Source organism: Bos indicus, chromosome 10 (genome assembly GCF_029378745.1).
Source record: "Bos indicus isolate NIAB-ARS_2022 breed Sahiwal x Tharparkar chromosome 10, NIAB-ARS_B.indTharparkar_mat_pri_1.0, whole genome shotgun sequence".
Taxonomy (NCBI): domain Eukaryota; kingdom Metazoa; phylum Chordata; class Mammalia; order Artiodactyla; family Bovidae; genus Bos; species Bos indicus.
In genome coordinates this window covers 68,519,951-68,532,078 of record NC_091769.1, presented here as the reverse complement: position 1 = coordinate 68,532,078, position 12,128 = coordinate 68,519,951, and the positions used below count along the sequence as shown (strand labels likewise).

Genomic DNA, 12,128 nt, shown 5'->3' with positions numbered 1-12,128 from the left:
TTGTCATATATAGCTTTTATTATGTTGAGGTATGTTCCTTCTATTCCTGCTTTCTGGAGAGTTTTTATCATAAATGGATGTTGAATTTTGTCAAAGGCTTTCTCTGCATCTATTGAGATAATCATATGGTTTTTATTTTTCAATTTGTTAATGTGGTGTATTACATTGATTGATTTGTGGATATTGAAGAATCCTTGCATCCCTGGGATAAAGCCCACTTGATCATGGTGTATGATCTTTTTAATGTGTTGTTGGATTCTGATTGCTAGAATTTTGTTAAGGATTTTTGCATCTATGTTCATCAGTGATATTGGCCTGTAGTTTTCTTTTTTTGTGGGATCTTTGTCAGGTTTTGGTATTAGGGTGATGGTGGCCTCATAGAATGAGTTTGGAAGTTTACCTTCCTCTGCAATTTTTTGGAAGAGTTTGAGCAGGATAGGTGTTAGCTCTTCTCTAAATTTTTGGTAGAATTCAGCTGTGAAGCCGTCTGGACCTGGGCTTTTGTTTGCTGGAAGATTTTTTATTACAGTTTCAATTTCCGTGCTTGTGATGGGTCTGTTAAGATTTTCTATTTCTTCCTGGTAGAGTTTTGGAAAGTTGTACTTTTCTAAGAATTTGTCCATTTCTTCCATGTTGTCCATTTTATTGGCATATAATTGTTGATAGTAGTCTCTTATGATCCTTTGTATTTCTGTGTTGTCTGTTGTGGTCTCTCCATTTTCGTTTCTAATTTTGTTGATTTGATTTTTCTCCCTTTGTTTCTTGATGAGTCTGGCTAATGGTTTGTCAATTTTATTTATCCTTTCAAAGAACCAGCTTTTGGTTTTGTTGATTTTTGCTATGGTCTCTTTTGTTTCTTTTGCATTTATTTCTGCTCTAATTTTTAAGATTTCTTTCCTTCTACTCACCCTGGGGTTCTTCATTTCTTCCTTTTCTAGTTGCTTTAGGTGTAGAGTTAGGTTATTTATTTGACTTTTTCTTGTTTCTTGAGGTGTGCCTGTATTGCTATGAACTTTCCCCTTAGGACTGCTTTTACCGTGTCCCACAGGTTTTGGGTTGTTGTGTTTTCATTTTCATTCGTTTCTATGCAAATTTTGATTTCTTTTTTGATTTCTTCTGTGATTTGTTGGTTATTCAGCAGCGTGTTGTTCAGCCTCCATATGTTGGAATTTTTAATAGTTTTTCTCCTGTAATTGAGATCTAATCTTACTGCATTGTGGTCAGAAAAAATGCTTGGAATGATTTCTATTTTTTTGAATTTACCAAGGCTAGCTTTATGGCCCAGGATGTGATCTATCCTGGAGAAGGTTCTATGTGCGCTTGAGAAAAAAGTGAAATTCATTGTTTTGGGATGAAATGTCCTATAGATATCAATCAGGTCTAACTGGTCTATTGTATCATTTAAAGTTTGTGTTTCCTTGTTAATTTTCTGTTTAGTTGATCTATCCATAGGTGTGAGTGGGGTATTAAAGTCTCCCACTATTATTGTGTTATTGTTAATTTCTCCTTTCGTACTTGTTATTATTTGTCTTACATACTGCGGTGCTCCTGTGTTGGGTGCATATATTTATAATTGTTATATCTTCTTCTTGGATTGATCCTTTGATCATTATGTAGTGACCTTCTTTGTCTCTTTTCACAGCCTTTGTTTTAAAGTCTATTTTATCTGATATGAGTATTGCTACTCCTGCTTTCTTTTCGTCCCTATTTGCATGAAAAATCTTTTTCCAGCCCTTCACTTTCAGTCTGTATGTGTCCCCTGTTTTGAGGTGGGTCTCTTGTAGACAACATATGTAGGGGTCTTGTTTTTGTATCCATTCAGCCAGTCTTTGTCTTTTGGTTGGGGCATTCAACCCATTTACGTTTAAGGTAATTACTGATAAGTATGATCCCGTTGCCATTTACTTTATTGTTTTGGGTTCGAGTTTATACACTGTTTTTGTGTTTCCTGTCTAGAGAATATCCTTTAGTATTTGTTGGAGAGCTGGTTTGGTGGTGCAGAATTCTCTCAGTTTTTGCTTGTCTGAAAAGCTTTTGATTTCTCCTTCATACTTGAATGAGATCCTTGCTGGGTACAATTATCTGGGCTGTAGGTTATTTTCTTTCATCATTTTAAGTATGTCTTGCCATTCCCTCCTGGCTTGAAGAGTTTCTATTGAAAGATCAGCTGTTATCCTTATGGGAATTCCCTTGTGTGTTATTTGTTGTTTTTCCCTTGCTGCTTTTAATATTTGTTCTTTGTGTTTGATCTTTGTTAATTTGATTAATATGTGTCTTGGGGTGTTTCTCCTTGGGTTTATCCTGTTTGGGACTCTCTGGGTTTCTTGGACTTGGGTGATTATTTCCTTCCCCATTTTAGGGAAGTTTTCCACTATCATCTCCTCAAGTATTTTCTCATGGTCTTTCTTTTTGTCTTCTTCTTCTGGAACCCCTATGATTCGAATGTTGTAGCGTTTAATATTGTCCTGGAGGTCTCTGAGATTGTCCTCATTTCTTTTAATTCGTTTTTCTTTTATCGTCTCTGATTCATTTATTTCTACCATTCTATCTTCTAATTCACTAATCCTATCTTCTGCCTCTGTTATTCTACTATTTGTTGCCTCCAGAGTGTTTTTAATTTCATTTATTGTATTATTCATTATATATTGACTCTCTTTTATTTCTTCTAGGTCCTTGTTAAACCTTTCTTGCATCTTCTCAATCCTTGTCTCCAGGCTATTTATCTGTGATTCCATTTTAGTTTCAAGATTTTGGATCAATTTCACTATCATTATTCGGAATTCTTTATCAGGTAGATTCCCTATCTCTTCCTCTTTTGTTTGGTTTGGTGGGCATTTATCCTGTTCCTTTATCTGCTGAGTATTCCTCTGTCTCTTCATCTTGTTTAAATTGCTGAGTTTGGGGTGTCCTTTCTGTATTCTGGCAGTTTGTGGAGTTCTCTTTATTGTGGCGTTTCCTCACTGTGTGTGGGTTTGTACAGGTGGCTTGTCAAGGTTTCCTGGTTAGGGAAGCTTGTGTCGGTGTTCTGGTGGGTGGAGCTGTATTTCTTCTCTCTGGAGTGCAATGAAATGTCCAGTAATGAGTTATGAGATGTCTATAGTTTTGGGGTGACTTTGGGCAGCCTGTATCTTGAAGCTCAGGGCTGTGTTCCTTTGTTGCTGGAGAATTTGCTTGGTATGTCTTGCCCTGGAACTTATTGGCCCTTGTGTGGTGCTTGGTTTCAGTGTCGGTATGGAGGCATTTGATGAGCTCCTGTCAATTAATGTTCCTTGGAGTCAGGAGTTCCCTGGAGTCAGGGTTTGGACTTAAGTCTCCTGCTTCCGGTTATCGGTCTTATTTTTACAGTAGTTTCAAAACTTCTCCTTCTATACAGCACCATTGATAAAACATCTACATTAAAGATGAAAAGTTTCTCTACGGTGAGGGTCACTTAGAGAGGTTCACGGGGTTACATGGAGAAGAGAAGAGGGAGGAGGGAGTTAGAGGTGACCCAAATGAGATGAGATGAATCAATAGTGGAGAGAGTGGGCTAGCCAGTAGTCACTTCCTTATGTGCACTCCACAACTGGACCACTCAGAGATGTTCACAGAGTTATACAGAGAAGAGAAGAAGGAGGAAGGTGACAGAGGTGGCCAGAAGGATAAAAGTGGGGAATGAAAAGGAGGGAGACAGATCCAGCCAGTAATCAGTTCCCTAAGGGTTCTCCACCGTCTGGAACACACAGAAATTCACAGAGTTGGGTAGAGTAGAGAGGGGTTAGGGAGGAGACACAGGCGACCTGGTGGAGAAAAAGGAGAGTCCAAAGGGAGAGAGAGCAGTCAAGCCAGTAATCTCGCTCCCTAGTGAAAAATGGGTCCTGAAGATTGGGTTCTTAAAGGTACAAAATTGGTAACAAATACATAAAAGCAAAAATTGAAAATCTAGAGTAGAGTTTGGAATTTCAAAAATACGATGTTAAAGAAAAGAAGAAGGAAAAGAGAGAAAAAACAAACAAACAAAAACAAACAAGGTCACGAAAATTATAAAGAAAGTACAGGTACAAAATTGATAACTAATACCAAAAAGCAAAAATTAAAAATCTAGAGTAGAGTTTGGAATTTCAAAAATACAATGTTAAAAAAAAAAAAAGAAGAAAAATAAAGAGAGAAAACAAACAAAAACAAATAATGTCACAACAATTATAAAGAAAATACAGGTACAAAATTGATATCAAATACCAAAAAGCATAAATTAAAAATCTAGAGTAGAGTTTGGAATTTCAGATATACAATGTTATATAAAAGAAGAAGAGAAAGAAACAGAGAAGAAGAATAAAAAAAAAAAGTCACAGAAATTATATAAAAAAAAAACTATAGGTACAAAATCGATAACATATACCAAAAAAGCAAAAATTAAAAATCTAGAGTAGAGTTTGGAATTTCAAAAATACAATGTTAAAGAAAAGAAGGAAAAAACAAACAAAAAAAAGACACAAGGTCAAAAAATTATAAAATATATATATATGAAGTTTGCTGAAGAAGAAAAAAATAGGGTCTTTTTTTTTTTTTCCAAAGTAATAGGTTATAAAAGTGAAAATTAAAGGAACAATAGAGGACTTAATTTTTTTTTTAATTAAAAAAAAAAAGAATGATTGTAAAAATAATAAAAATATACCTAGGACTTTCTTGGTTTTGTTGTGGGTGTTGTGGGTTCAGTTCATTTTTGGCTAGTTCCTTGGTCCGACTTATATTTCTCAAGATCTATAGGCCCCTTCCTATGTAGTCCGTAGTAACCACAGGGTTTTGATCTATTGCCTGTAGCTTCCAAGGCGTTTCCCTCTGTTATATCTTCTTCTGTTTGCTAGTCTCTTCAGTATCTGGTTTCCGCCCTGACACAATGGGGACGGTGGAGGACACTTTTTTTTTTTTTTTAGGCTTACTTGTTCAGTCGCGCTGTGGGGAGGGAGGGAGGGAGGGATGCTGCAAACAAATAACACTGGCGTGGGCTCGCAGTGCCTCAGCCACCCTGGGTCTGCCCCCGCTCACGGCACGTGTAGCCACCCTGCCCACACTGTTCGGGCTCTAGGTTGTTCCGCCGGGAACAATCCGAGGCCGGCCCTGGGTTGCATGCACCTCCCAGGTCCAAGCCGCTCAGATTCAGGCACTCGGGTAGTCCTCAGAGGCGCAGACTCAGTTGGGCCTGCGTTTTGTGCTCTTCCCAGGTCCGAGCAGCTCAGGTGATGAGGTGTTCGGCGAGCGCCAATGCTGCGACTTATCGCCTCCCCGCCACTCGGTTATCTGGGTGTAAAACCGGCGCACCTTCTCAGGCAGATGTTGATCGTCCAGACCCCCAAGAAGTTTTAGTTAGCAAAGAAGCCTGCTTACAGTTTTATAGATAATGTCTCTCTGGGGCTGCGATTGCCCCCTTCCGGCTCTGGCTGCCTGTCACCGGAGGGGGAAGGTCTGCAGCCGGCTATCTCTGTTCAGTCCTTTGTTCCGTGCGTGGGCCTGGCGGTCTTAGGTTAGGGCTGGCTTTTCGCGTGGTAGATATCCCAGTCTGGTTTGCTAGCCCAAATTATTTCGCTCAGATAGCGCTCAGGGTATTCAGGCCAGATTCTTACTCTCAGCGATGCAGCCCGTTCCGCGCCTCCCTGCCCAGCCCCCGCTTGCTAATGGCGGATGCAGGCATCTGCGCTGCTTTTCCGCTGGGGGAGTTACCGTAGGGCTCGCAATCTGCAAGTTTTAATTGTTTATTTATTTTTTCTCCCTGTTATGTTGCCCTCTGTGCTTCCAAAGCTCGGCACAGATTCGGCAGTGAGAAGGTTTCCCGGTGTTTGGAAACTTCTCTCTTTTTAAGATTCCCTTCCCGGGACAGAACTCCGTCCCTCCCTCTTTTGTCTCTTTTTTTTGTCTTTAATATTTTTTTCCTACCTCCTTTCGAAGAGTTGGGTTGCTTTTCTGGGTGCCTGATGTCCTCTGCCGGCATTCAGAAGTTGTTTTGTGGAATTTACTCGACGTTTAAATGCTCTTTTGATGAATTTGTGGGGTGAGAAACTGTTCTCCCCGTCCTACTCCTCCGCCATCTTGGCTCCTCCCCCCCATTTTATAATTCTACCAACAGTGCATGAAAATTCCAATTTTTCAACACACTCTGAACACTTGTAACTGTCTTTCTGATTTTAGCTATTGTTACCAAATCCAAGCTTGGTCTGTTTGCCGCATGACAGGCAAATAATCAGGAGATGAGGTATTGAGACAAGGAATAGAACGGAACAGTGACTTTATTTGAAAAGCCGGGCATCTGAGAAGATGGCAGATAAGTGTTTCTAGTCTTATCAGGGTCTGGATGCTAGTATCTTTTGTAGAACAGAGAGAGGGACAAGGTGAGGAAGTAAAAAATGCCATTAGCCTTGCAGAATATCTCCTGGATTAACCAGCAGTGGGGAGGGGCCGGGATAACTTTTTTTTCCTGCAACCTTTCACAAGTGGGCAGGGTCAAAATGTCTCCCTGTGAGCTGAACAAAGGCACCTTAGTTAAACTTTGAGACAGAGGGGCGGGTTTCCCATTTCAGGCAGAGAGGCAGGCCATTATGTATGCTTACAGCTTACAGACAGCATCCTTTCAGTGATTATAGTAAAAAAAGCAATGGAGAGCAAAGGCTAAAGTAAAACAAATCCAACAAGGAGTCAGATTCTGTTCTTCCCTTGCTACTCTCACAGTGGGTATGAAGTGGTATTTTTCTGGTTTTTCACTTGCATTTCTCTGATACCTAATATTCCTGGTTATCTGTACATGCTTATTGGTCATTTGTGTATCCTTTTTGGAAAAATACCTATTCAGATCTTTTGACTGTTTTTAAACTGGGCCATCTGTCCTTTTCTTGATGAGTTTTGAGATCTCCAGGTGTTCTGGATACTATTTCCTTATTAGATATGATTTCCAAATATTTTCTCCCATTGTATGGGTTGTCTTTTTACTTTTGACAAAGTGTAAAGGACAGTGTCCTTTGAAACACAAAATATTTTAGTTTTGAAGTCCAATTTATTTTCTTTTGTTGCTTGTGTTTTTGATGTTTAAGAACTCAATGACTAAGGTCACAAAGGTTTATTCTTCTACAGTTTTTGCTCTGTCCATTTTGAGTTAATTTTTGTATACTGTGTGCGGAAGGGGTCCAACTTCATTCTTTTGCATGTGAATATCTAGGTATCCCAGCTCCATCTGTTAAATACTCTTCTTTCCCCACTAAATTGTTCTCATAAATCTAGATTTAAATAGGTATTGTGCAGAATATAAAACAATGATCAGCTCAACTGTTTGGGATCAACCTGAAAGTTTGAAAAATGCAGAAGTCAAGTCTACTTTTATATCTACTTCCTATTGAACAGTCTGATAAAGACAATGACTCACAAAGATACCGAGATCCATTTAATAGTTTTTGAAGATTTTTTTCCTGTAAAATGGCTTGTATTTCCACAGATACAATAGTGAAGAAATAAACTTTTCAATTTGACATGAAATATAAAAGAACAGTTTTACAAATATATCCATAAAATTTAACTGCTCATAACACTATACATGGTAAATATGACCACCCTCTTAGCTTCTAGACTATTTAATACAGAGAAACAATCTGTCATCTCAGCTAAAAAGAAACAACTTCCCTTTTATCGAGTTTTTGTTTGTTTAGAAATAGTTAAGTAGAACTGGAAAAATATTTGCTTTTCCCTATCTTCCTCTAGGGATTCTGCATAAGGGTGAAAACTTGAGAGGATATTAGTTTTACTAAAAAGAAATACTGAACCTTCTGTTTTACTGCTTCAATAATGCTTACATTCTTTTAAAAAGGTTCTGGAGTTGTCTTACTGGTCTTTGACTGGGTCATAAAGAAATGATAACAGAGCCATGCTCTCCTTCTAGCACTCAAGGAGGAACTTCATACCCTCTGCCCACGAAGGCTAAACTGTGGAGATGTAAGAGCTACAGCCAAAAGAACAGAGCTGGATCCGGCTTAAAATCAAGATTCTGTTGTTTGTCTATCAGAAATTCCACTGTTAAAAGGCAGGATTGCATGAAGCTGACAAGTGTTTTTTAGCCAGCATTAACAACATCGTGATCATATATCCTTTCAATCCAAAGAACAGAATGGATTTAAAAAGGAACATTGATCAAAATCATAGAACTGCAGGTAACAACTCTGTAACCTATGTTACACTTAAATTAAGGAGAAAACATGCTCCTTTTTAAACTCTCAAAAAGTGCCCAAATAACAATACTGAGCTCCCAAACAGCAGGGGTTGAAAAAAAATTTTTTTAATGTAAGCAAAAATAAAGCACTGAAGCTTTATGAAGAAAAGAGTTCTCCTCAACTTTGATAATATAGTAGATGTAATAACTTAAAAGTAATTTCCCTACTGATCCTGGAAATAAATTCTACTACAATCATGTGTATGCCAGTTCTTGGCATATTTCTGCATCCAGATTCATTAGTCTCCTTAATGGAGCCCATCATTTTTCCAATGGCTTTCTCCTTTCTTTAAACCCTAACCCTGAAATTCTATAACCAGTTATGTCACGTGGCTTCCCTGAGGCACAAAGGTACCAAACTCTATAATTAACTATCGAGGAATGATAAATATGCTATTTATATTAAAAGACTTTAATTCTTTTGGGCTACAGTTAGAAAAAAAAACCAGAAAGCATAATACTTACTCTGCCATGTGAACTGTAGCCCTTCTTGCAAAAAGTGAAACCAAATAAGGAAAATGTAGAGTTGCAGCATGCATGACCTGGCAGCACCGATTAGTGATAATAAAAAAAAATTCCAGGCTAGAAAAATATTCAGAGTTGTATCCCATTAACTCTGAACCTTTTTTTTTCTTTTTCTTCTTCTTTTTTGGCAATAAACTGGCATAAACAACTGGGGGTGGGGGGCGGTGGGTGGAAAACTATGGGAATACATCACTGGGGTTTTTCTGGAAATGTAGTCACAAAAGGCATTTTGGTCAGGCTGAGATCAGGATAATTAGTCTGCAATTTCCTATGTATACACCTGGGAAGTGGGATTTGTCCTTGAATGTGATGTCAAGCAAGACATAACAACAGGCATGACCTCTGAGAAGTTACCTTTTCTGAACTATATGACTCTACTCTGAGCTAGAGTTCTTTATTCTCACAAATGAAATTGCTCTCAAATATGGGGAGTAGGGGGAGTCTCATTAATCAACGTTAGCAGATCTTACTGGAAGTGGCCAAGATGAGCCTGGCTTCCTTCTACAGAGGTGTGACCTAGCTGTGGTTCCCCAGGCAGGGGAAAGGGAACCTCACTTGGAAGTCAGAAGAAAAGATGTGGGTGGCACTAACAGAGGGTGGGTCACTGTTACCCCTTCCAAGAGCTTGGAATCTTTTACCCAAGTTTACTAAAATTCAAAGCTTTCAAGTTGGAACATAACTATTTTGGGGCATCAGCATAGGCTGATGTAGAAGTACTACACTTTAACTACTATAGTCCTTGAAATAGAAAATTATATCAGATGGTGACTTTTTGGGAAAAAAAAGTTTTTGATAGTCTTGCATCTAGAAAGGCTAAGATATTACCTATTTATCTTACAAGATGCTTTTTAAGGTATCAAGACTCCTCAAATCACCTTCTTCATATGGCAAGAAAAGGGACTGTGTGCTTCCTGCATCATTTTGTGGAGCCTAAAGCGGCACAGATTGCATTGGTAAAAGCTAACCATGGGAGACTCTGGGTATGTCAAAAGGCATTCGATATTCTGGGCAATTTCATTTTTTTGTTTCATTCTCTATCTGCAGGTTGAGCAAGCTATACAGAATACAGTAAGCTATCAATAAGAGGACTGTTGTTGGATTTTCACAGCACTTAAAAATTACCAAAACAAAACCACCTCATCATAAACAATAATCTCCACTAAGAAGTAAAGCTATTTGAAAACTTAGAGGCTGAACTTTTTATATATTAAATCAACTTAAGCAGCAGCAATCAAGATGAATAGATCTTATCATGTTAAGGAAAAGGGCTTTCAAAATGGGTTAGAACAAGTGAAAATAGGCAAAATATTTGCCAGCAGGCAAACCATGGAAAAATCCAATTAGAACAGGAATACAGTATATTAGAATCATATAAATTATATATCTTTACAAAGGTTAAAAAAATGCGGCACGAATCTGCAATGGTCAATTTAAGAGGATGTTAATTTAAACAGTTGCTCCATGTGGCAGGAAGCTTTCATCCCAGCCAGCTCTGGCAGGGGCATGTCCTGAAGGATCTTTGCATCATGGGAATGGTGATACACTGGTACCGAGCACAGAGAACGAACATCCAAGAATTATTATTCAAAAATGAAATGAAACTAACAGAGAGGGCTGGTGGAGCTCATATGAAATTCTGATTTAATTATTCCTCAGTAAACACTCATTTGCTCTCTCGAAATCAGGAATTTCAAATGCTCTCTGCAGATGTACCACTTGGTGTTGTGTATCTAATGATTACATTTAAATTTAGTTTGATTTGCAAACATTTTCAAAACTTACAGGGCTCTGTAAGCTGCAGTGGAAGGCGACAGATGGCAGAAGGGGAGCGAACAAAACTGACTGCATCGTTGTAACATGTTGCTTTTAAGTTCACAGAATTTTGGCTTTCTTAAGAAAAACTTAGGAAACCCCAACAAGTGGTTTTAAAGAGTAAAACCTTATTTCTAATCACTCTTCAATTACTCGGTAAGCAAATGAACTTGATATTATATAACCTGGGCCATGTTTCCTGCTGCAATAATCACCTTCATTTAATGAATGTTTAATAAGAGTTGTTACATTTTAATCAACCAAATAGTTCTACCCATGCAAGATGAGTGTCAGGGACACAGACCATGGCAGATCAAAAGGCAGACCAAAAAGTTATAGAAAATTCTTTGTTTGAAATGCCAAGGGATTTGATGAATGTGTGTATAAAGTAATTAAATTCCACTGAAGTTAAAAGAAATAATAATAATGACAACATATTCCCTCCCCTCAAAAGAAAAATTTAAAAAGCCCCAGATTTCAAAACAACCACCTGTACTTAAGGTCTCCTGTCCCCAACATCATCTTACAGAGCCACTCTTTTGGCATCTAGTCAGATTCTAATCTGTATTAAGTATTTCCAGACATGGCATGACTACAACCTATACCACGCAGCACCGAAGGTTGCAATTAAGAGCCAACAACTTTTGAATACATTTCTTCTGGAGTTTTAAAATAGGATTTAAACTCCAGTCCCAGTTTACCAAAGAAACCCCAAGGTTGAAATGAAAGCATGGCATTTTAAATCCAATTGTTACAAAGGTATTACGGTTTAATCAAGCACACTTCAATGATGATGCCGCTGTTTTGAGCATGCAACACACCACTTTTATGGTCAATGCCTGGCATGTTTCATCACCGTGCCCCTCTTTCTTCCTAGCTTCAGGACCCCCCCCCTCCCCCAAATAAACGGCATTATAAAAAGGTAAAATCTAGAGTTAGTGGCAAAATCTTCACAGTAACTTGTTAATAAAGTCATTGATGGCTCTTGAGGGCATCAATCAACTGGACCTTGGAAAATCAATTTGATGCAGTTCTGTTCCCCAAGCAGCTGTGTGGCACAGAAAGGGCAGGCGGCATGAAAGGCGTGAGTTCCGTGAGGCAGCGGGATCTGAGACCAATATTTCGCAGACTTCTCTGAGCACACGTGTCCACAAGGGGTGAAAGCATGAGTGGGCGGTCCCGCGTCTACGTAGAAGCCCGCCTCGCAGCCGAGCCAGAGCGGCACGTAGGGGCCCACAGTCCTGCACATGGGACACTCCCTCTCGTTGGCCTCCGTGTCGCTGCGATGGCCCCAGTTGTGGTAGCCGTGCACGTGGCCGCAGCTGAGGTACGCCCAGGGCTGCTTCTCCTCCACCACCTCTTTTCTGTTGATGCTGGGGAAGGCTAAGGTGTTGAGCCCCACTGGACACTGCGGCCGCGCCGCATTGATCTCCTGCCGCAGGGCTTCGATGTGCTTCTGGGTTGGGGTGTGAAAGAGGCCATCTGCTGTTCTCCAGAGCAGGGTGGCCCCGCACAGGTCGATGAGGGAGCCATCCTGCAGGACGTTGGTCTCAGTTTCCACCTACAA

At 39.3% G+C, this 12,128-nt stretch overlaps 1 protein-coding gene across 1 annotated transcript in view; it reads right to left on the bottom strand.

The window, feature by feature from the left end:
* Nucleotides 1-7,392: 7,392 nt before the first annotated feature.
* The window catches only part of PELI2 (pellino E3 ubiquitin protein ligase family member 2), a 200,075-nt gene continuing 195,339 nt past the window's right edge, over nt 7,393-12,128 (bottom strand). The window contains exon 6 of the mRNA XM_070797647.1: nt 7,393-12,122. Coding sequence (XP_070653748.1) covers nt 11,556-12,122 — 567 coding nt within the window. The 3' untranslated portion in view covers nt 7,393-11,555. The remainder of the gene's footprint in view (nt 12,123-12,128) is intronic.